Source organism: Choloepus didactylus, chromosome 1 (genome assembly GCF_015220235.1).
Source record: "Choloepus didactylus isolate mChoDid1 chromosome 1, mChoDid1.pri, whole genome shotgun sequence".
In the NCBI taxonomy this organism is placed as follows: domain Eukaryota; kingdom Metazoa; phylum Chordata; class Mammalia; order Pilosa; family Megalonychidae; genus Choloepus; species Choloepus didactylus.
Window position 1 is genome coordinate 154875445 of NC_051307.1, and position 23924 is coordinate 154899368.

The 23924-nt window shown below is 42.3% G+C and overlaps 1 protein-coding gene across 7 annotated transcripts in view; it reads right to left on the reverse strand.

The window, feature by feature from the left end:
* Positions 1-23924, reverse strand: part of PXYLP1 (2-phosphoxylose phosphatase 1) — a 75795-nt gene that overhangs the window by 19073 nt on the left and 32798 nt on the right. Inside the window, exon 1 of one of the 7 annotated variants that reach the window (XM_037843842.1) lies at positions 21973-22086. The exons of the other annotated variants lie outside the window; for them this stretch is intronic. Within the exon in view, the coding sequence (XP_037699770.1) occupies positions 21973-22003 (31 nt within the window). The 5' untranslated portion in view covers positions 22004-22086. Of the gene's footprint in view, positions 1-21972; positions 22087-23924 lie in introns of those variants that run through there. 7 annotated transcript variants of the gene reach the window in all.

Genomic DNA, 23924 nt, shown 5'->3' on the forward strand with positions numbered 1-23924 from the left:
CAGCACTCCCCAGCCCTCTCCACTTGGCTCTTACAGCTCTAAAACGATGCTGAGATCCTCTTCCCTAGGATGTTTCTCATCCACGCTCTCCCTTTGCTTGCAACTCCACTCTCATCCCACCTCTGCTCCCCAAATCTGGTCAACTCCTTCATGGGGAATTACCTCCTCCAGGAAGCCTATCCTGAGCCTCTGGACAGTTTCGATGGCCCTCTTCTATATGTTTACCCAGTTCCTGCTGTTGTCATGGCTCATGCCTCAGTGCATATGAGCAGGGGTAAGCAGTTTGTCACTTCCTACCCAACATCCAGAGGGCTGAGGCTATGCCTCTTTCATGTTTATGTCCACCACCCCCTCCTTACCTCAGAGAGCAGCACAGAGCAGACCTTCCATAAATCCTTACTGAACCTAAGGGCTGCTCTGAGCCAGGCACTGTGCTCCATGCTTTTGTCGAAATATCTCATTTAATCCTCAAATGGGAGCACTGAGAAAGTAGGATTACCTAACCAGCCTGGGGGTGGGGATCATCCAAGACAGGCTCCCTAGAGAAGACACCCAAGCTGAGCCTGAAAGGCTTAAAATGAAGCTGGCAACATGGAGGAGAAGAGGAGAAGGAAAGAGGGGAGGGTTGGGGACGGGGAGCCAGCATGGGCAAGCACAGCAGACAGAAGCCTACAAACTGGCAGAGATACACTTTAGATCCCCTTTGAGGTCGGGTCCAGTCTCTCCACTAGCGCTGATGTGCAAGGGGGCCCGCTGAGAGGTCAGTATGAAGAGTCTGAAGGAGGCACACCCAGGCTGGAGGCTGCTTCTACCAGGGCTGCTGTGTGACTTGCCACATCAGCTCTGCTGGGCATGGCCTGCTCATCTGTACCGAGGGGAATGGGAAACAGATGTTGGGGCCTGGGGCCCCAGGATCCTGCTTCTCCCAGCAGGCCTGGCCTGGGGAAAACCATTCCTGGCTCCTCCAGCTGCCCCATGGGACAATTAGGAACTCTGCTGACATGAAGCAGGTGACAAGCCAGCTCGGATGCCTTTCAGGCAAGACAAGGGACTGTGGAGGTGGGCAGAAAGAACAGCAAGTGGGCAAATAGAAGGATAAAGAGTTTCATTCTGTAGGTGGGAAGCACCCATGCATCTAGATGAGTGCCTGAAGGCTACTGCACCACCACGGCCAACCTGAGCAAGGAATAAGAGATATCCTTCACTGATAATTAACGCTGTAGCCATGGGTATGCAATTTCTCCATGACAGCCTCTCAGTCATGGGAGTACCAAGTAGAAGGGAAGATTTCTAGAAATCGCCTGGGGAAACGAGTCTCTTTTATTTATGGCTGCTTAACCTGTTCATTTCATCTACCATCACTTTCATCCTGGGGGTATATATACAAGCCACTAATATGAAGATGCTAATTTCAGAGAAATGGCAGAGAACATTAACACATCTCCTTAGGCCTCTTTTCTCAGAATTCTGAGTAAACAACCAGATGTTGCTCCCTGCAGGCCCCCTCCCTGCCACCTCTCCCCACCCCTCCCATGCACAGAGGGTGAATCCACATGCATTATTAGTTAACATCCCATAGCTATGACTATGATACAAGCCAAACTGAGCCCCTCTGCTTTTTCTAGCTTTGGAGTTCGCCACTGTAGTGTAACCATTGGCCAGGCATTGGACCTTAGCCAGAAGCAGGTTAAGGGACTTGCCTAAGGTCCCACAACCTGTAAGCCCAGACCTGCTTATCTCCCAAGCCTGGAATGTTCACATCTATCTGTCCAGCCATCCAACATTTATTGAGTCTCTGTTGGGGATTCATTGGAGAATAAGGCCAACAGTTCAGTTGGGGCAGGCAGTCAGATATTAAATAAGAAAGAGGGAATACAAAGCATATGGACCTTAAGGGAGAAATGGCCTTATCAGTCAGGGCTCAGGGCACCTCCTGCACTCCTCAGTCTTTGATTTGGGGGAGCGGGAGCAGGAATGGTGGAGTGAAGACTTAGGCATAAAGGAAATACTAGGAAATCACCATAAGAGTGGTCAGTAATAGCCTTGGGCAAAATATGACCTTATTAACTGGTCTTGGGATATGAAAGCCTCAGTAGTCAACATGTGAACATGGCTGGAGGGAGATGTTTCATCTATTGATGATTTGCTTATTTCAACTTTGTTTATTCTACTGATGGTCTCCAAGGAATAGAGGAAAGGAGGGAAGGTCCAGGATCAGGCTCAGATCATAACTTTGGAGCACAGGCTCCCAGGCCACAAGCCCCTGTCTGACCTCAGGCCTCAGGCCACCTCAGTTATTTCCACAAACTCAGCAATCCACAGGGTCAGCAGGTAATGTTACAACCAAGTGTCTGCTGCCAGTTCATTACCTGGAAGTCACCTTGACTTGCACAAAGACAAGTCAGTGTCCTTCCTCCAAGGTGCTCAAGTCAACACCTATGGTCTCTAGCTTATCTCCCATATTGAGGCCCTGGCTGAGCAGAGGACTCAAATCTGCCTGCATGCCTGGCTTTCTTCCACCAGGTCTAGTTTTAAGAACCTTTTTCTGTAAACCCCTCACATCATGTCTCAAAACCAACTTTGACGGAGCACTGTGGTGGGCCAACTTCTCTGGGTCAGCTCATAGGCCGCCCCCACTTTCTTCTGTGGAGTCAGCCTCATCTTAGGGGGCAGCTCCTTCCCCAGTGCCAATCCTGTGGTTTTGGTGGGAGTTAACATGCTGCTCCTATAGGACCCTGTCCTTGCTACACAGACTGGCCCAGGGATGGGGATCTGACTTTTGCTTGCTGTGCCAAGAAGGGACTTTCCCAAGAGAGAAAGGAAGGTTTCCTCACATTGAAGATGCCCTTTGGCAGTGGAAGTCAAGCAACCTGCGAACCCCTGCTTCCCATCATGACTGTGTTTCTGTGGTTTGGTTGTCAGTATTTCCTCTGATTGTATAGACACCCCGACAGATTAAAGCTGGGTATCAGGCACCTACTGGTGTCCCAGTGAATGTTAGCCCGATGAGGGATAAAGTGTTGGCTCAACTGTATCTACTGCTCCGGGCTCAGCTGCCCAACAAGTCACACCAGTGAATGCATTAGCATGGAACCTCCTGAGACCAAGGTCCAGAGCCACCATGATGTGCTTCCAGCTCCAGAGCCTGCTTTGCTCCTGTGGGGACTTCAGCCCTGGGCTGGCCACTTCCTTGGGAGACTTTATTTACCTCTTCCTTGGGACTCCTCTCGTAGTCACTCCTACTTTCTGGTTGTCTGTGGTTCTGAACGCAGGGAGGTGGTTAGGGACTGGGGACTGGGCATGAGCCAGAGTCACAAAGACCTGGGTTCAAGTCCTGGCTCTTTTACTTCCTAGCAGTGACCCTGGGCAAGTATCTTTGCCTCTCTAAGCTTCATTTCCTTTATCTATAAAGTGAGGATGGTGATACCTACTGTCAGGGTTGTGATGAGAATGACCTGAGAAGTCACTGTACTGTACAGTGCCTGGGATGTGGTAAGGGATCAAGAAATGCTATTTCTATGCCCATCCCCTTCATGTAATTATTTCTGTTCCCTACAGGCCCTTAAAAGATGCTCCCTTAAATAGGGATTAGGAAAGGATGCTGACTCTCTGTGTCCACACTTTTCACAGAAACACAATGAGCCAGTCCCCCTTCCCCTCTCAATCACCCCAATTTTAGCAGTTTTTCTGACTTTCTTAAATACATTCAGCTTACCCAAAATGAAGCCCTCTCATAAGCTAAAACACCTCCAGCCCTGCCACCTAATTTCTCTAACTTCTTCCTCCCAATAATCCAAAAGGCTCTTGAATCTCCTTCACTGATCTGCCAAGGAATAATGATTTGTTCTAAGAGGTAATTCCCACAATTCCCTTAGTGCTCCTCAACCCACTAAATTATCTTAAATGCACTACTCTATCTCTATGTTGTACTGGAAAATGTATGAATGTAATTGTTCAAAGGTAAGCCAGAACCACACCACCAGAGCCCACAGTTCTGTTATTTGTTTCTGATCATTTGCTTTTAAAAGCAGGGGTGAAAATCATATTTAGAAACTTAGAAAACAACCAGGTGAAATGTGAAAATCCAGGTCCACATTTGCACACCTTCAGGTCATTGATTTTATATAGGCAAGATGGCTCAAATCATTGAATTTACTTTTCCCATTTTAATCTACTTATATTGGGCAATACCATGAAACCAGCCTTTCTTATTTTCCTTATTTTGCTTATTTTTAATATTTATTTTGCCTCATGGTGAATCACATTAGGTAAGGATCCAGTAAGTGCTTCTGGTGCCAGTAGCAAGCTTGGCTACATTCAGGGAGCCAGTGGACCACAGCAGGGGAAGCTCATGGGGCGCAGGGCTCGGCACATTTCTTCATGCTGGTGCTCTCCTTCCTAGGCTGCTCACAAGCTCTTATCTCCTCCTCGTCCTAGCCCCTGACCTCTCCCAAGGTGACTGACGTCCACATATTGCCAGGGTGTGGGGATTCCCCCTGGAGCTGCAGCCTTGCAGAGGGGTCGGGAACCCCTCACTTCCCCGGGGACCAGTGGGAACTGGCCTCGCCTAACAGGGTGCTTTGGATTAGATGAGGCGAGCACCAAGGATTCCAAATCATGAGAGAAACTAGAAATAATAGAGATCAGGTTTAGGCCAGGTCCTGAGAAAGAACTATTATAACCAATAAACCACCACAGATATTCCTGATGGTTTAGGGTCAGAAACTACTCCCATTCTCCTATTTCCCCTCACCCCTGCTGCATATGAAATTCTGACAGACTGTTGATACTCACCACATACACAATCTTTTGAATTTTATTTCTGGGAATTCATAGGACCCTTGAAACACACAGGAACAATGCAGAAGTCCATGGACTCAGATTAAGAATTCAACTTACCTGGAAACATATTTATGGTTTTACCACCCTCAGGAAAAGATTTTTTTACAAATTTTATTTTTTCAAAACAAAAGAGAATTTTAAAATTCATATAAATATGAGGAGTTAAGGGTTGACCAAGATGGCGTTGTAAGACACTCCGGGGTGCTATTCCCACCACAGAATCTTTGAATAATTAGCAAAGCCTGGCAGAGCCATCTTCCTCAAAACCCCAGAAAATGTTAAAGGGTTGCAAAAACCAAGACATGCCAAATCAAGAAAACACAGCTTTAAAAATGGTAGGAGAAGCTCTGGAACCCTTGCTAGCCCCTCCTCCAACACAGTGTGGAGCCAACCTGGGTGCTCATTGGGGTTCCCTGGCCCTGTCTGGAGGGCGCAGAGTAACACCTATGTGCTTACTGGGGCTCCTGTATGTAGTGCCAATCTTTTGGGTGGCAGCCTGAAAGTCTGAACTAGGAAACTTCTTTTGGGCTCACCCTCCCAGGACATGCCTGCAGGCAGAAACAACTTGCAGACAGTTAAAGCAGTACAAGAAACAATGAAGTCAAAGTGGGCTGGGGTAAATGATTACCTGCATTAAGTCATACACTAGAGCATACAAAAGGTGGAGAAAGTCTATTTCATAGGGAGTAGAGGGTGCATTCAAATGACTGTAAATGGGGGAATTCCTAAGGCCATGAGCAAGCACAACCTGTGGACAAGTCTCAGGCCAGACAGACAGGAAGTGCCCTTAACATTTACCTCCTCTGATCTTCTTGATAGGAAGGCTAAACCCTGAAGTAGACAACCAGCCAACACAGGACCAGTTTGCAAATTCTGTGAAAGGTGCTTTTTGCATTGGTTTGTATTAGGTAGCTCCTGGCACACAGGGAAATCTCTGACACATCACTAACTGGAAATAAACTGAAGGAACAGACAGTTCAAGGACTAAATCCCAGAATTAACACTTTAAAGTATTAAAATTTACAGTGTGTAACAAAATATTACAAGACAAAGAAACAGAAAATGATGGCCCATCCAAAGGAAAAAGATATAAATAGAGAAACCAGTAATGAACAAGACCAGACCTTGGACATTCCAGTAAAACATTTAAAAAAATCCTCGGTATTAAGGAGATAAAGGAAAACATGGAGAAAGAGCTAAAGAATACCAGAAAAACAATGAATGAACAATATGAGAATCTCAATGAGGAGAGAGAAATTTTTAAAAGTAACCAAATAAAAATTCTGGAATTTAAGACCACAGTAACTGAAATGAAAAAGTCCCTAGAGGGTTTCAAAAGAAGATTGCAAGGGGGCAAGGTGGCAGCACAGAGAGGCATGGAATTTAGTTAGTCCCCTGGAGCAACTAATAAACAACCAGGAACAACAAGTAAATAATCTGGAACAACTTCTGGGGGACAACCGTAACTGTCCACATATCATATACCAACCTGGATGGGTGGAATGGCTGAGATCACAACATAAAAACTGTAAGTAAGAACTGAGGAACCATGCCAGGAGCCCCTTTCCCCCATGGCAGACTGAGCTGTAAGACCTCGCTGTGGGAGAAAGCAGCAAGTGACTATAGCTCAGCCTAGCTCCAACTGGGTTTTAATTAACAAATGTGGACTGCTGAATACAAGCTACAAACATAGACAAACCTCTAACAAGCAGAAAAGTACCCTGAGGTTGCTCCCAGTGGAGAGGAGGTGGGGCTGACAGAAAAAAAAATTAATAAAAAAAAAATAATAACACAGAGGCTTTTAGAGACAACTGACTTTAGAGAGCCAGACAACTGTGCCCCAGGAATGGGAGCCCAGAAGACCAGGTGCTCTCTCTGACCAATGGGTGAAACTAGGGGCCTGTGGACTGGCTCTGAAAAGGGGCTTTCTTTTCTTTTTTCTCTCTCTCAACCTGAGTAGCTCAGTGGAGAAAGCCTCAGCCATTTTCAGATCTCAATGCTCTGAGCCAGACGGGGTGGAGTTAACAGAGTCATAGAGACAAAGGAGTAATTCAAATACAGAGGATAACTCCCTCGAGGGTGTATCTTCCCTAAGAGGAAGGAGGTGGGGTCCAGCTCTAGTGCCTAGCCTCCCTTCAGAACTCAGACCCCAGGGTCTGGGAGAAAACAGTCAAAACAGAAACAACATAAGCTGAGAACTAAAGGGACCACACCTCTTTACACCAGTTGGGAGCGATAGGCTGACAGGCACCACCTGCTGGGTGCGTTAGGAAAAGCATGGTGGCTAAAGGCCTCACAGGAAAGTCTGCCAATCTTCTAAGACACATCCTCAGGGAAACCTGACACTGAATATAGCCCTATTCTGAGTCCTGAACCCGTTCCAGTCTGGGAAAACCTGACTGGGATAACCAAGGAAACCAGATGCCTAGACAACAGAAAGCTACAAATTATACTAGGAAAAACAAATATATGGCCCAGTCAAAGGAATAAACTTATACCTCAAGTGAGATACAGTTGAGATATTCTTCTACTTTAATGAAACAATCAATTAAAGATTTTCAAATAAGTATGATAAATCAATTCAAAAACCAAGTCAATGAGTTCAGGGAAGATATGGCAAAAGAGATGAAGGATATAAAGAAAACACTGGGTGAACATAAGGTAGAAAAAGTTTGAAAAAACAACTGGCAGAATCTATGGAAATGAAAGGTACAACAAAGGAGATGAAAAACACAATGGAGACATACAGATTTCAAGAGGCAAAAGAAAACATTCAGGAACTGGAGAACAAGACACCTGAAATCCTACGCACAAAAGAACAGATAGGGAAAAGAATGGAAAAATATGAGCAATGTCTAAGGGAATTGAATGACAACATGAAGTACATGAATGTACACGTCTTGGGTGTCCCAGAAGGAGAAGAGAAGGGAAAAGGGGCAGAAGCAATATTAGAGGAAATAATCAATGAAAATTTCCCATCTCTTATGGAAGACTTCAAATTACAGATCCAAGAAGTGTAGTGTACCCCAAACAGAATAGATCTGAATAGACCTATGCCAAGACACTTAATAATCAGATTATCAAATGTCAAAGACAAAGAGAGAATCCTGAAAGCAGCAAGAGAAAAATGATCCATCACATAAAAACGAAGTTTGATAAGAGTATGTGCAGATTTTTCAGAAGAAACCATGGAGGCAAGAAGGAAGTGGGGTTATATATTTAAGATACTGAAAGAGAAAAACCACCAACCAAGAAACCTATATCCAGCAAAACTGTTCTTCAAATATGGCGGAGAGTTTAAAATATTCTCTGACAAACAGACAATAACAGAGTTTGTGAACAAGATACCTGCTTTACAGGAAATACTAAAGGGAGCACTACAGACAGATAGAAAAAGACAGGAGTGAGAGGTTTGGAACACAACTTTGGGTTATAGTAGCACAACAATGTAAGTATACTGAACAAAGATGACTGTGAGTATGGTTGAAAGAGGAAGTTTAGGGGCATGTGGGACACCAGAAGGAAAGAGGAAAGATAAAGACTGGGACTGTATAACTCAGTGAAACATACAGTGCTCAACAATTGTGAAGAAATGTACAAATCTGTTTTTACATGAGGGAGAACAAATGAAAGTCAACCTTGCTAGGTGTTAAAAATGGGGTGATATTGGGGAAAAAATACAATCAATGCAAACAAGAGACTATAGTTAACAGAAACATTGTATTAGGCTTCCTTTAATGTAACAAAGGCAATATACCAAAGCTAAATGCCTATAAGACAGGGACATAAGGGAGGGGTATGGGACTATTGGCATTGGTGATGTAGTCTGACTCTTTTATTGTACTTTAGTTTAATTCTATCTTTCCTTTAGTTGTTTTTTAGCTGTCATTTTTTCTTTCTTTTTCTTTTTCTCTTATCTCTCTACCTTCTTTGACTCTTCCTCCTCCTTTGTGGAAGAAACGGAGATGTCCTTATATAGATAGCGGTGATGGTGGTGAATGCATAAATATGTGATTATAAAGGGAACCATCAATTGTTTACTTAGGATGAAATATATGGTGTGTGAACAAAACTGTCTTAAAAAAAAAAAACAGGTTGATGAAGAAACCTTGAGGGCAATATATTGAGTGAAATAAGTCAGACACAGAGGGACAAATATTGTATGGTCTCACTGATATCAACTATTTATTATGTAAACTCATAGACATGAAATATAGGTTACCAGGATATAGAATGAGGCTAAAGAATGGGGAGCAGTTGCATATTATGAGCAGAATGTTTAACTAAGTTGAACGTAAGTGTTTAAATGGACAGAGCTGATGGTAGCATGTTATTGTGAGAATAACTAACAGTACTGAATGGTATGTGAATGTGGTGGAAACGAGAAACTCAGAGTCATGTATGTCACCAGAAGTAAAGTTGGAGTTTAAAAGATGGGAATGCATAAAACAGTGAATCATGTCGACAATGTCTGTGTTTAACTGCACAAATATTAGAAATCTGCTTCATCAACTAGAACAAATGTATGACACTATAACCAGAAGTTAATAACAGAGGGGTATATAGGGAAAAAATATACCTATTGCAAACTATGTACTACAGTTAGTAGTATTTTAACATTCTTTCAGCAACAGTAACAAATGTACTATACCAATATTATGAATCAATAATGGAGGGGGGTGGGTTAGGGGTATGGGAGGATTTGAGTTTTCCTTTTTGTTTTTATTTATTTTCTGGAGTAATGAAAATGTTCTAAAAATTGAAAAAAAAATTAATTGTGGTGATGGATGCACAGCTGTGTGATGGTACAGTGAGCAACTGATTGTGCACTTTGGATGATTGGATGGTATGTGAACAATATCAATAAAATTGAATTAAAAAAAAAAAAGAGTAGTTCTGCCACCTGTGCCAGTTTGGATGTATTATGTCTCCCAAAATGCCATGTTCTTTAATGCAATCTTGTGGGCGCCAATGTATTAGTGCTGATTAGTTTGGAATCTTTGGATTAGGCTGTTTCCATGGAGATGTGACCCATCCAACTTTGGGTAATTCCCATTCATGTGGGTCTTGATTAATTTTCTGGAGCCCTATAAAAGCTCACAGGCAGATGGACCTCAGAGCAGCTGCAGCTTAGAGGACATTTTGGAGAATGCCATTTTGAAACGCAACCTAGGAAAAAGCAGACACCAGCCACATGCCTTCCCAGCTAACAGAGGTTCTCCAGATGCCATCAGTGTTCTTCAGTGAAGGTACGCTACTGCTGATGCCTTTGCTTGGACATTTGCATGGCCATAAGATTGTAACTTTATAACCAAATAAACTCCCTTTATTAAAAAAAAAAAAAGGCAGATTGGAGTGACAGAAGAAAGAATCAGTGAACCTGAAGACAAGACAATTGAAATGATTCAGGCTGATGAGCAGAAAGAAAAAAGAATTTAAAAAAGCAAACAAAACCTAACAGACCCATGGGACACCATCAAGTGTACCAGTATACACATTATGGGAGTCCCAGAAGGAGAAGAAAGAGAGTAGGTGGCACAAGGAATATTCAAATAAATAATGGCAAAAAAAACAAAAACAAAACGAAACGAAAAAAAAAAAAAACAAATTTAATGAAAGACATGGATATGCACATTCAAGAAGCACAAAACACACCAAACAGGATAAAATCAAAGAGAACTATACCCATATACATAATAGTCAAACTGCTTAATGCCAAGGACAGTGAGAGTTCCAAAAGCTGTAAGCAAAAGACAAAAAAAAAAGAACAAAACAAATGTGTTATGTAGAAGGAAGTCCTGAGAAGATTAAATGCTGATTTCTCATCAGATACCATGGAGACAAGAAGGCAGTGGGATGAAATATTTGAAGTGCTGAAATAAAATATCAACCAAGAATTCTGTATCTGCCAAGTCTGTCAAAATGAGGGAGAGATTAAGACATTCCCAGATAAACAAAAGCTGGAAGGAGTTCATCACCACTAGAACTGCCCTGTAAGTAATGCTAAAGGGAGTTATTCAGACTGAAAGGAAAGGACACTAGGACAGTAGGTCAAAACAGCATAAAGAAAGACCTCTGGTAAAAGTAATCATATGGGTAATTATAAATCCAGTACTATTGTTATTGTAACTTTTAGTAGATAACTCCACTTTTTACTTCTTACAGATTCTAAAATGCAAATGCATAAAAAGTAATGATAAATCTATAGTTTTAGACATACAATGTAGAAAGATACAATTATTAACAACCACAACAAAAAAAATGGGGGATTGGGGAATAGGAATAGTATATGTATAGGCTATTGAAGTTATGTTGGTATGAGATAAAACATGACTGTTATAGATTTAGGATATTAAATGTAAGTCTCATGATAAGAACAAAGAAAAGACAGGAAAAAATATACAGAAAGAAATAAGAAGGGACTCAAAATGATACAATACAAAAATGAAATAAATATGAAAGTAGGCATTAATGGAAGAAATGAAGGATAAAAACCTATTAAGATTTACAAAGACCAGTAGCCAAATGGCAGAAGAATCTGGTACATTATCAGTAGTTACTTTAAATGTAAATGGATTAAACTCGAGTCAAAAAGCAGAGATTGGCAGATTGGATAAAAAACATGCCTCAACTATATGCTGTTTACAAGAGACCCACCTTAAATTCAAAGACAATAGTAGGTTAAAAGTGAAAGGATGGAAAAATATGTCCCATACAAATAGTAACTGAAAGAGAACTGGGGTAGCTATATTAATCAGATAAAGTAGGCTATAAGAAAAAAACTGTTAAAAGGGACAAAGAAGTTCACTATATACTGATAAAGTGGTCAATTCAACAAGAAGAAATAACAATTTTAAATAGATGCACCTAACAACAAAGCCCCAAAATATATGAAGCAAATATGTAGATTTGGAGGGATAAAGAGATGGTTCTACCTTAATAGTAGGAGACTTCAACATACCACATTCAATAATAGATAGAACATATAGACAGAAGCTTAATAAGGAAATAGAATACTTGAATGATACTCTAAATTAACTAGATCTAACAGGCATCCGTAGAACACTTTACCCAACAGTAGCAGAATACACATTCATCTCTATTGCACATGCATCATTCTCCAGGATAGACTATATGTTAGGTCTCAAAACAAGTTACAATAAATTAAAAAGTATTGAAATCATATAATGTATCCTTTCTAACCACAATGGAATGGTACTACAAATCAATAACAGAAGGAGAATTGTAAAATGCACATACTTGGAAATTAAACAACACACTCTTAAACAATGAATGGGTCAAAGATGAAATCAAAACTAGGAAAAATCCCGAGGTGAATGAAAATAAAAACAAAACATACCAAAACTTACGGGATGCAGCAAAGGCAATGCTAAGAGTGAAATTTATAGCTCTAAATGCTTACATTAGAAAAGAATTAAGATCTAAAATCTGAGACGTAACCTCACAACTGGAGGATCTAGAAATAGAAGAGCAAACTAAACTCAATGTGATCAGAAGGAAGGATATAACAAAGACTAGAGTGGAGATAAATGAAATAGAGAACAAAAGATAATCGAAAGAATCAACAAAACCAAAAATTGGTTCTTTGAAAAGATCAATAACATCAACAACTCTCTAACTAGACTGACAAAGAAAGAAAGGGAGGATGCAAATTACTGAAATAAAAAATGAAAGGGGGCATTACTACTGACCCCACTAAAATAAAAAGGTTTATAAAAGGATACTGTGAACAACTATATGCCAACTAAGTAGATAACCTAGACGAAATGCACAAAGTCCTAGAAATCTGGAAACTACCTACACTGACTCAAGAAGAAATAGAAGATCTCAACAGACCAATATCTAGGAAAGAGATTGAATCAGTAATCAAAGACCGCCAGTAAAGAAAAGCCCAGGGCTAGCTGGATCCAAAGGTGAATTTTACCAAACATTCCAAGAATTAACTCCAATCCTGCTAAAACTCTTCCAAAAAATTCAAGTGGAGGGAACACGCCCTAATACATTCTACTAGGCCAACATCTTCATACCAAAGCCAGATAAAGATACCACAAGAAAAGAAAATAACATACCAGTACTTCTTATGACTATAGACGCAAAAGCCTAAACAAAATACTAGTAAACTGAACCTAAAAGTACATTAAAAGAATTACATACCATGATCAAGTGGGATTTATCCCAGGTATGCAAGAGTTGTTCCACATAAGACAATTAATTAATGTGATACACCACAATAACAGAATGAAGGGGGAAAAAACCCACATGATCATCTCAATTGATGCAGAAAAGGCATTTGACAAAATATAGCACCTCTTCTTGATAAAAACACTTAGAAAAATAGGAACAGAAGGAATCTTTCTCAACATGATAAAGGGCATATATGAAAAACCCACAGCTAACATCTTACTCAATGGTGAAAGACTGAAAGCTTTCCCTCTAAGATCTGGAACAAGACAAGGATACCCACTGTCACCACTATTATTCAACATTGTACTGGAAGTTCTTACCAGAGTGATTAGGTAGAAAAAGAAATAAAGATCATCCAAATTGGAAAAGAAGAAGTAAAATTTCACTATGTGTGGACAACATGAAAATACTGAAAAATTCACAACAAAGCTATTAAGACTAATAAATGAATCCAGCAAATTGGCAGGATAAAAGATCAACATGCAAAAGTAGGTAGTGTTTCTATACACTAGTAATGAACATTCTGAAGAGGAAAGCAAGAAAAATACAATAGCAACTAAAAGAAGAGCAACTAAAAGAATCAAATTTATAATAGCAACTAAAAGAATCAAATATCTAGGAATAATTCAACCAAGGGTGTAAAAAACTTATATATAGAAAACTACAAAGCATTGCTAAAAGAACTCAAAGAAGAACTAAATAAATGGAAGACTATTCCACATTCATGGACTGGAAGATTATAGTTAAGACGTCAATTCTACCCAAAGCGATTTACAGATTCAACACAATCCCAATCAAAACTCCAACAAACTTCTCTGCAAAAATCATCAAATTGGAAAAGCCAATCATCAAAGTATATGGAAGAATAAGTGGCCCCAAAGAGCCAAAGCCATCTCAAAAAAGAAGAACAAAGTTGGTGGACTCACACTTCTGATTTTAAACCTTATTATAATCCTGTTGTACACAGCAAACAAAACAGCATGGTACTGTCACAAGGACAGATATATAGACCAATGGAATCAAATTGAGAGTTCAGAAATAAACCCTCACATCTATGGTAACTGATTTTTGACAAGGGTGCCAAGGCCACTCAATTGGGAAAGAATAGTTTCTTCAACAAATGGTGCTGGGTAAACTAGATATCCATATGCAAAAGAATGAAGGTGTCCCCTACCTCATACCAAATATAAAAATCAACTCAAAGTAGACTAAAGACCCAAATATAAGAACCCAAACATAAAATTGCTAAAAGAAAACACAGGGAAGCATCTTGCAGAATCTTATGCTAAGCAGTAGTTTCTTACAACAACTGCACAAGCAACAAAAGAAAAAACAGGTAAATGGAATTTCATCAAAATTAAAACCTGTTGTGTATCAAAGACTTCATCATATATTCTCACAAGCATTGGGCACCACCAGCTTGGTAGGCTGAGCCCTTGATCTTGGGGCTTGCCCTTACAAAGCTTGATACTGCAAAAGAGAAGCTAATCCTACTCATAATTATCCCTAGGAGTCACCCCCAGAGGACCTCTTTTGTTGCTCAGATGTAGCCTCTCTCTCTAAGCCAACTTGGCAGATGAACTCACAGCCCTCCTCCCTACATGACTCCCAAGGGGTATAAATCTCACTGGCAATGTGACTTCCAGGAATGAGTCTGGACCCTGCATCGTGTGACTGAGAAAAGCCTTTGGGACCATAAGGGGGAGGAGAATTGAAACAAAATAAAGTTTCAATGACTGAAAGATTTCAAATGGAGTTGAGAGGTCATTCTGGAGGTAACTCTTATGCGTTCTATAGATGTCGCTTTTTAGTTTTTAGTTTATTAGAATAGTTAGAAGGAAATATCTGAAATTGTTGAATTGCAATCCAATATCCTTGATTCTTGAAGGCAATCATATAAGTATATAGCTTATATGGTGTAACCCTGTGATTGTGAAAACCTTATGGCTTACACTCCCTTTACCCAGTGTATGGACAAATGAGTAGAAAAAATAGGTACAAAAAAGTAAATGAATAGTATGGAGGAGGGGGATATGGGAAGTTTTGAGTGTTCTTTTACTTTTATTTTTATTCTTATTTTTATTTTTTGGAGTAATGAAAATGTTCAAAAATTGACTGTGGTGATGAATGACCAACTATATGATGATACTGTGAACAACTGTTTTATACTTTGGATGATTGTATGGTATGTGAATATATTTCAATAAAATTACATTTAAAAAAAAGAATTCATCATGAAAGGAAAAAGACAACCTACAAAATGAGAGAAAATATTTAGAAATCAGAGGATACAGGGCTAATATCCAGAATATATGGTTGTAACAGAGCTAACACCCTCTTGTAAATATTCTGAGGTTGCAAAGATGGAGAGATGTGGTTGCGTTCTGGGTTCCACAAGAGGCAGACCCCTGGGCAGTGGAGTGTCAGCCCCTCAGATAATACAGGAGGCAGGGAGAGGCAAGAGGTGATGCTGGAGCCCAAACCAGAAAAATCAAGGCTGACTCCCTGTTCTCCCCACCCCTGAGCAGCCCAGCTTTCCAGGGCCACAGTAAGGCAGAGCAAACAGCCCGGGGGAGGAGAGTGAGACAGTCCCAGAGCCCTCTCTGGTGTGCAGGCTTAACTTCACCCTCTCATACAGAACTCAAATTCTGCCCTCCTGGCCTCATTCCCAGTCAGCGTCACAACCACCCCCCGGGGTGGAGCTGCTATCAAGATCGCAGGGCAGCGCCTCTCATTACCAATTACTTCACGTGAAGGTGGACTTTCTCATTTCCATGTCATCAGCATGGGGCCAGTGCCCTGTTGCCAAGACAACCGGGAAGGAGGCCTGGGCTGGTCGGCTCAGCTGGTCCCAACTCCATCTGGTCAAACTCCATCTGTGTCCTTGGCTCACCTCCCTTCAGTGGTTATGCCAATGTAAACATCCCTGCAGTTTTCCTCTCCTATTTTGTCTCTTCTCCATACGGTCTTGGCAACCTACAAATATTCCCCTGAATTCACTGACTATTTTACTAACATTTTCTATTTTTACTAACTAGCCCTGATAGTTTCCTCTACTCTAAAATGACAGAGTTCCCTTCTTATCAATACTGCTGGCTCAAAATACACACAAATATATTCCTATATAAAAGCAGTAATATATCATATGTACATTAATTTAATATATTATGTACAACCATCCGAATCAAGAAACATGGATCTGTGTAACGTCTGCGGGAGTATTCATCATTGGACACTTTGGTTGCCTCCCCGAATGCTGTAATGAACACCTTTGAACATCCAACTCTATCCCCTTGTTTACTTAGTCTTATGGAAAATTTTCTAAGATGAGAAATGAGAGAGAGCAAGAGAAAGGGAGAGAGGGAGGGAGAGGGAGAGAGAGAGAGAGAGGGAGAGAAAGAGAGAGGGAGAGGGAGAGAGAAAGGGAAACCATGCAATTATCCCACTCTGGAAGAAAGCTAGAAATGACCCATCTTCATAAATGTATCCATCTTCAGCTCACAGAAGGATGTGCTACTTAATACTCTCACCTCCCTCCAATGCAATTTTAAACCACAGTGACAGTGATAAAAATGGGGGTATTAGGACATAACCTTCATTTTCAGTTCCTCATTCTTTTTGACTCCAACTTACCAAAGTAAAACCCAAGAGGAACCTCACTGTGGCTTTTTAAATGAGTATAGAGTACATCAGACCCTTGACATTCCAAGGGTTGCACCCCCAAAGCTTTGCCAGCAAAGCATATCAAGATCTTCATGAATCCCCAAATTTGCACATATCACGATGGCACATGATTTTCTTCATAAAATGAACATAGGACCAAGAGTAGAGGATTACACAAGTCCCCTGGCAGGGCTGCAGGACCAGGCTTGCTCAGCAGCTGAGCTCACTCCCAGCTGGTACTATGCAAATTTCCACCAGCAAAATCCCTACTTCTATATACCATGGATCTTCAGGTTTCCCCACAAAACACTGAAACTGCAAATGCTAATAGCCTACTACAAGGACAAGCCAAGGCTGGGCAAGCAAAGGTCTCTGAACAACCAAGTCGAATGTCATAACACCCAGTCACTTTTCAAGGGCTCCACACTTTCCTACTCAGAAAATCTTCTTTAATTTCTGCTATCATGTTAAGTCCCTTTCCCAGCAAACCTCTTGTAAAAAGGGAACAAGTACGAGAGCTTCATCCCAACACACACACACACATAGATGGTTAAGACGGGGATCCTAGCTGCCCACTTGGGAATCTCAGGCAGGTTACCAGCCTCCGTCGGCTTCCGGAACACTCCTCTCCACTGGGCCCCACCTCTCTGGCTGGTCCTGTTCTGTCTCCCTCATGGCCTCTCTTCCTCTGTCTGCCCAGGATTTCATCTTGGGCCCTTTCCTTTTTCCCTCTATCTACACCACAGGGCACAAACTCAGGAGATGACAGGAACAAGTCAGGGAACAGGGCCAGACATAGGGAGTGGTGGGGACTGTGGCAAAGGAGAGAGCAAGCACGCTCCTCACAAGGGGCAGCCCCTACCCAGCTGCTTGGCTCAGCAACTGTTACTGCAAGGGACTGTGGGCCTCAGGTTGCTGGGGAGTCTGAGTTTTTAAAAAGTGTCTGGGAATTTATGTGAAATTGCCTCATTTTAAAAAACATGGGTAAATAAACTAAAAAATTTAAAAACATTTCCTGGGCCAAACAAAACAAGTACAGAAGTTGTCAATCTGGAGCTGCTTCCACAGCTCCTGGGAGACCTGGTCCTTCCCAAGCCATGTGTTCACTCCTGGAAGGCACTGCCAAGTCCCAAACAGTGGCTCCTGACAGGGTCTCTCCTAGTCATCAAACCCTGAAAACCCACATTCAGGCAGGATGTGGCACCCATTTGGTCTCGGACCCCACCCCTCTGACACAACCCCAATGCACCTCATCCATCATCTCTCCAACCTGCTCTTCCTCCCACTCTGCTCCCCAGCTCACCCATCACCTGGGCCTTGTCCTGCTTCTCTCCTTGCTCGACTGCTTCCCTTGGACTTCTCAGCCAGGCACAGGCAGCTACCAGCCCTACGTGGTTCACCTCCCAGTCTATGTTCCTGGCATTTACCTCAGCCCTCCAAGCTCTTATCCCAGATGGAGATGAGACATTTGTGTGAAGGAATGCCTGCAGAAATGAGTGAATGAAGCACTCACTGAACCACCCAATTCTAGGTGGCCTGGTAGAGTTCCCCTCCCATCAGCCTGGCCCCCTACACTCACCCAATTAGCTATACAGACCAGAGAGCATTCACCATAACCTGTCTCAGTTTTGCTTCCTTCTTTCCAGGTTCAACACCAACACCTGCATCCAAGTCACTCCCAGCCTTTTACTAGATCAGCAAAGCAGCCCCTGAGTTGCCTGCCAGCATCACCCTTCCGCCAGCCTCTGGATGAGTGGTTTTCAGGTTTTCTGTACAGTAGACTCATCCAGGGAGCTTGTTAAAAATGCAAATTTCTGAGTTCCCCTCCTGCCAAGATTCTGATTCAGTAGGGCTGGGGATGGGCCCAGGGATATACTTTTTATCTGGAGTTTTATTTAAAATTTTCCAACATTTACAAATACTTAGACTCCCTGTGGTGGTCTGAAGCTGCATGCACCCCAGAAAAACATGTTCTGAAACTTCATCCATTCCTAGAACCATGTTAAGTAGGACCTTTTGATGAGGTTTCTTCAGTTAAGGTGTGACCCACCTCAATCAAGATGGGTCTTAATCCTAATACTGGAGTCCTTTATAAACAGAATGAAATGCAGACACACAGAGAGAAAGCTGCAGAAGCAAGAAGCTGAAATCAAGGAAAACTGGAAGAGAAGGGAGAGACCAGCAGATGCCAATATGTGCTTGCCATGTGGTAGAGGAGCCAAGGGTCACCAGCAGCTGATCTTTGGGAAGAAAGCATCCCCTTGTTGACGCCGTGATTTGGACATTTTCCCGGCCTCAAAACTGTGAGCGAATAAATTCCCATTGTTTAACTCAACCCATTTCATGGTATTTGCTTAAGCAGCCTAGGAAACTAAAACACTCCCTAAGCAACACTCCTCCTTCCCTCCTCCCCACCCTGTAGTCTATGTTCTATTTCTACCAATTTTCTATTTCTAGAGAATTTCATATAAGTGAAATCATACAATATTTGTCCTTATGTGCCTTGCTTATTTTACTCAGCATAATGCTTTCAAGGTTCATCTGTGTTGCAGCATGTCTCAGAACATATTCTTTCTTACAGCTGAATAATTGGAATATGCATTTTTAACAAGGTCCCCAGGTGACTCTGATCAAGGTGCCCAGGAGACTGGCATTAGGCAAATACTGTTCTGGATGGTGATCTTCCCGAGACACAAATGTGATGTTGCTGTCCCCTGCTTCAGCAGCTCTCCATAGCCTTCAGGATACAACACAGTGATGTGATGTGGGCCCCTGGCCTTTTGTCCCACCTCACAGCTACATGCAGGTGACTGACCTAGGCCTGCTCTCTCTCACCTCTGCCTTTTACTGCCCATTCCATGTGACAGGAGCTCTGCCCCAGCTTCCTCCTTAGCCGACTCCTCCTCATCCTTCAAGGATGAAGCTCAGATGTCACTTCTAGGGATTTTTCCTTGATCCTCAAGACTGGATTAGATTCTTGTCCTCTATCCTCCCATGCCACTCTGCCAAAAATTATATCTATTTTTTTTAATTTAACAAACACACATATAGATAGTGATTACTATGTGCCAGGCACTGTTCTAGGTGTTTTATAAATACTAACTCATTTAACCCTTTAACAATCTTATGAAATGGGACTATCATTATCCCCATTGTATAGATGAGGAAACCAAGGCACAGAGAGGGAAGGTAACTTGCCCACGGTCACAGAACTGCTAAGTGGCCGTACAGGAGTTCAATCCAGGCAGTCTGCCTCCAGAGTCCATGTTCTTTCCCACCTCACTGTGCTGCCAACTCTTGCTCATCCTAGCCTATCACACACCGTGTATTCCAGATGTCTGCTTGTGATTCTTGCTCACCAGACAGTGAGCCCCTTGCCACTCTTTAGGGATGGAACTACCAGTCCAGGGCCTGACACACAGTGGGAGCTCAAGGAACATTTGCTAAAGAACAAAGTTACCCATACTCATGGCACTGATCAGTGAGGAAAGATAAAATTCATTAAACCTTGGAGTTTGAAGAGACACTAAATGGGGTCTGGTCCAATGACTCGCCACAACTGGCACACTCCATGGATGGAGAACACACCATTGCCAGGACACACCTCTGTGTGGTGCTGACAGGAAGTTCCACCTTAGCTTTGGCTGAAATGTGTCTCCAGGATCACCTCAGGCCACACAGAACAGGCTCAACCCCTCTTCAAGAGGGCTCTTCAGATATTGAAAGTTCTCACTTCTGCTGGTTAACCTACGCCCCCTTCCACCTGGGGCTCTGCATCTCCAGGCCACCTTTGACATCTCCCTCAGAACCTGCTCTGTTCAATCAGGGGCCTGCCAAGGAGGGCAACCCCTACATCTGGGTGCCATGTATCCAGCGTAGACCGTCTTTTATCATAGCTAGTGCACTCTGATTAAAAAACAAACAAACAAACAAACAAAAAACCAAGTAGATGCAAAGTAGCATAAGACTTGGCAGCTTTTGGAATGTCAAGAGACCTGTTTTCTAATGTTGAAGCATGCACGATGGGAGTACTTGTCTGCTTGAAAAGGTTTACAATGGCCATATGCTTCCATGAGCCAAGGGTTTTCCATAAGGAAATCCCCAGTCTACAAAGCAGCAAAAATTAACCCCATTTTATAGAAGAGGAAACCGAGGTTCCAGGAGGTTAAACCTGTCCAAGCCCACATGGCCGCTAAGCAGCAGAGGTGGTGTTCAACCCCAAGGCCATTGGATTCCGGAACCTGTGTGCTCTTTTCATACTGCCATTTTGAGAATACTGGTTGGAATACTGGTGGGAAAAATGAATGCGAAATAAGAATTAAGAGAGGGCTGGGTCGAAGCAGGAAAGTGGATGGTTACAGACAAGCACAAAAAGCAGAAACATAACTAATCATTCATAACTCTTCACATCCCAACAGTCTTTCCCTGCTGCACTAAAGGAACCCCTCAATTTGAGAAGTTATTGTTCCACCAGTGAGTTACTCAGTATCATTTTTTTAAGTAGAACAGCTCGAGAGATGTTTATGTCTTACTTGTTCTCCTTCTACAATTCTAACATCAGGAATCTTAGAACATCACTGTTTCTGAATTCAAAAACATCAAGGACTTGAGAATTCAAATGAATGATTTTTCCTAAGGACTATCAACAATTAGCAAGTTAGTAATATCATTTTAAATGAACATTTTTTGAGAAACGAAGAACTGTATCTTAATCTCTTTTGTTTTGTTTCCCTTCCCTACCACCTCCACCCCCACAGTGTAGAAAAATATCACAAGCACATAAGAACTTAATAAATCTATGTGGGTTTACGTAGGCACTTTCTGTACCAGGAGGAAGAAATGCCTATTATTTAAACAACCTGATTTCTGAATCATAACCTGGGTCATAACTTTTTCATGTTCAAAAAGCAGAAAAAGAAACCTAACAAAACAAAATGTATAATTGCAAAAAACAACACTATAGTGCTTACTTAAAGCATGCGAAAACCAAATTATATTTGATTGCCTCAACTATAATATGTGAAATAAGGATAGGTGCTAATTTGGTATTCAAAAATTAGCCAAAAGAAATAGTGAAGAAAAAGTCCGTATATTTTAGGGTAAGGATGAAAACATAAGCATTACTTAAATGTAAACATTTGTATTACGAATTAGTACAGTTTCCTCTACCGTAATAATTAGCAGTACACAAAACAACTACATAAATAAAGCAATGAAACCTCATTTCTACAGAAACGGGCAAATTCCAAAGTTACAGTTTACCTAGAAGTAGTAAAGCAGCAAGAACGTCCATCTCTCAATATCTTCCCGAGCTCCAAAGTATCCAAGAATGAGGAGCCCAGACCCAGCAAGGCTAATTTACCCTGCAAAATTTTCCTTAAAAAATATGGCTGAAAATTGGCTCTCCTAAAACAGAAGGTACTTTCAGAAGAGTTATATAAGCAAAACACACAGGCCCATTCAGTGACGTGGAAACCAGCTCATGCAAGAGAAAAGCAGCAAACACAAGTAACCCACAATCATGTCTCAGGACCTGTCAGCCTCTGAGAATAAAAATCAGGTTGATGGTAACATACTATGTCTCCAACCAAAAGACGGAAAAATTTAATTAGAAGTTATAAACAATTTGACCACTCTCGTCCTAACCCACTTTCTGGAGAGGATTCCTATTTTAAAGTTCATTAACTATCTGCAGTGTCTTATCTTTTCATGACCACCTTTCCTTGACCTCTTTTCCTATTCTGAAAGGATAAAGTGAGTGTATTTTTATGCTCTTTACTATTAGAAATAGCCTGTCATAGGCACCAATGTATGCTGGGGATATGTTAGAAACTGGCAGTGAAAATCAGGGAAAATTCCTTAAAGCCACCTCTCTCCAAACCACCTACTCCGAATGCCATGTCTTTTCCTACGTTCCTCGGCACTCTCAGAACATCCCACTCACTAAGCCACCTGCTCTTCTTTCTATCACTCAAACTGTGACAGAAACACCACCTCCTCACAGAGCCATCCTGGGCTGTGATTGTTGCCAACCCCTCGTCTCCCAACCAGCAGGGTGAGGTGGTAAAATGGAGGGGAGACCAGGTAACAGTAAAAACATGATTCCCACCATCGTACAGAAGTTCTCTGAGCTTCAAGTTACCAGCTCCAGAAGGAAAGGGTATTAGGGTCATCCTGCCTTTTAGAGCAGGCATAGATTCATTCATCTACTTAACATTTACAAAACACATACTATGTGCTTTGCAGTGCTGGTTCCTGGAGTATAGGGGGAAAGAGCACGTGGTCCTTGTCCTCAAAGAGCAGAAAGTCTTGAGGGGAAAGACGCAGAAACTGAAAATTACATGTTTGGTCAGCCTCAGGAGGCCAACAGATCCAGGGCATCCTGGGGGCACACCAAAGAAGCACCAAACCCAGGAAGGGGGTTGTGGAAGGTTTCCTAGAGGAGAAAAGGCAAGGGCTAGAGGACAGGAGGGAGGTGAGAAGTGCTCCAGGCAGAGGATCTGGCACAGAGTAAGAACAGGCCCACAGGGATGGGGAAATCCAAGCAGCTTGGCAAGGCGATGGCACAGAGTTCAAGGTGAGCCAGAGGCCCAAGAGAAGGCAAAGGGTCTGCCCCAGTACTGTGGGCCAGTGCGGAGGGGGGTACTGGAATTGAATCTGTGTTTCAGGATAGCTGCTTAGGGGACAGCTATGGGGTGCATGGATTTTGGACACAGCCTGAGTCCAGGGAACCAGGGAAGGGCAAAGTGCTGCATGATGGGATCTGGGAACTGGCTTCCTTACTTATGGCTCTTGTCTTGCCACACCCCACCTGAGGGGGACTTACCCCACCCACAGCCCCTGTGACCCAGATGGCTGAGTTTGGTACCAGGTGACCTAATCCCCCACCTTACTGACAACTCCAGCCTCACAGCTGACTGCATGTAAAATGGACATCCAACCCTCAAGCAACCGAGCAGCCAGCTGAACACCTCCAGCCCTCTGAGGCTTGGCACGAGAAGACAAGCTGGGTCACCTGGCCACTCAGTGTCACCTCATTGGGAATCTGAATGAAGAATCCTAGGAAGAGCAAAGTAGTTTGGGACTCTTTGCATAAGCCAAAAATGTGGTGTGAGGCCTAATGGGTGCTCTTATTCGTTGTGGCCAAAAGAGCACCCCCAGGACAATGCTTAGGATTCCTACTTGCAGCCATTCACCATTTGCACAAATAAAGA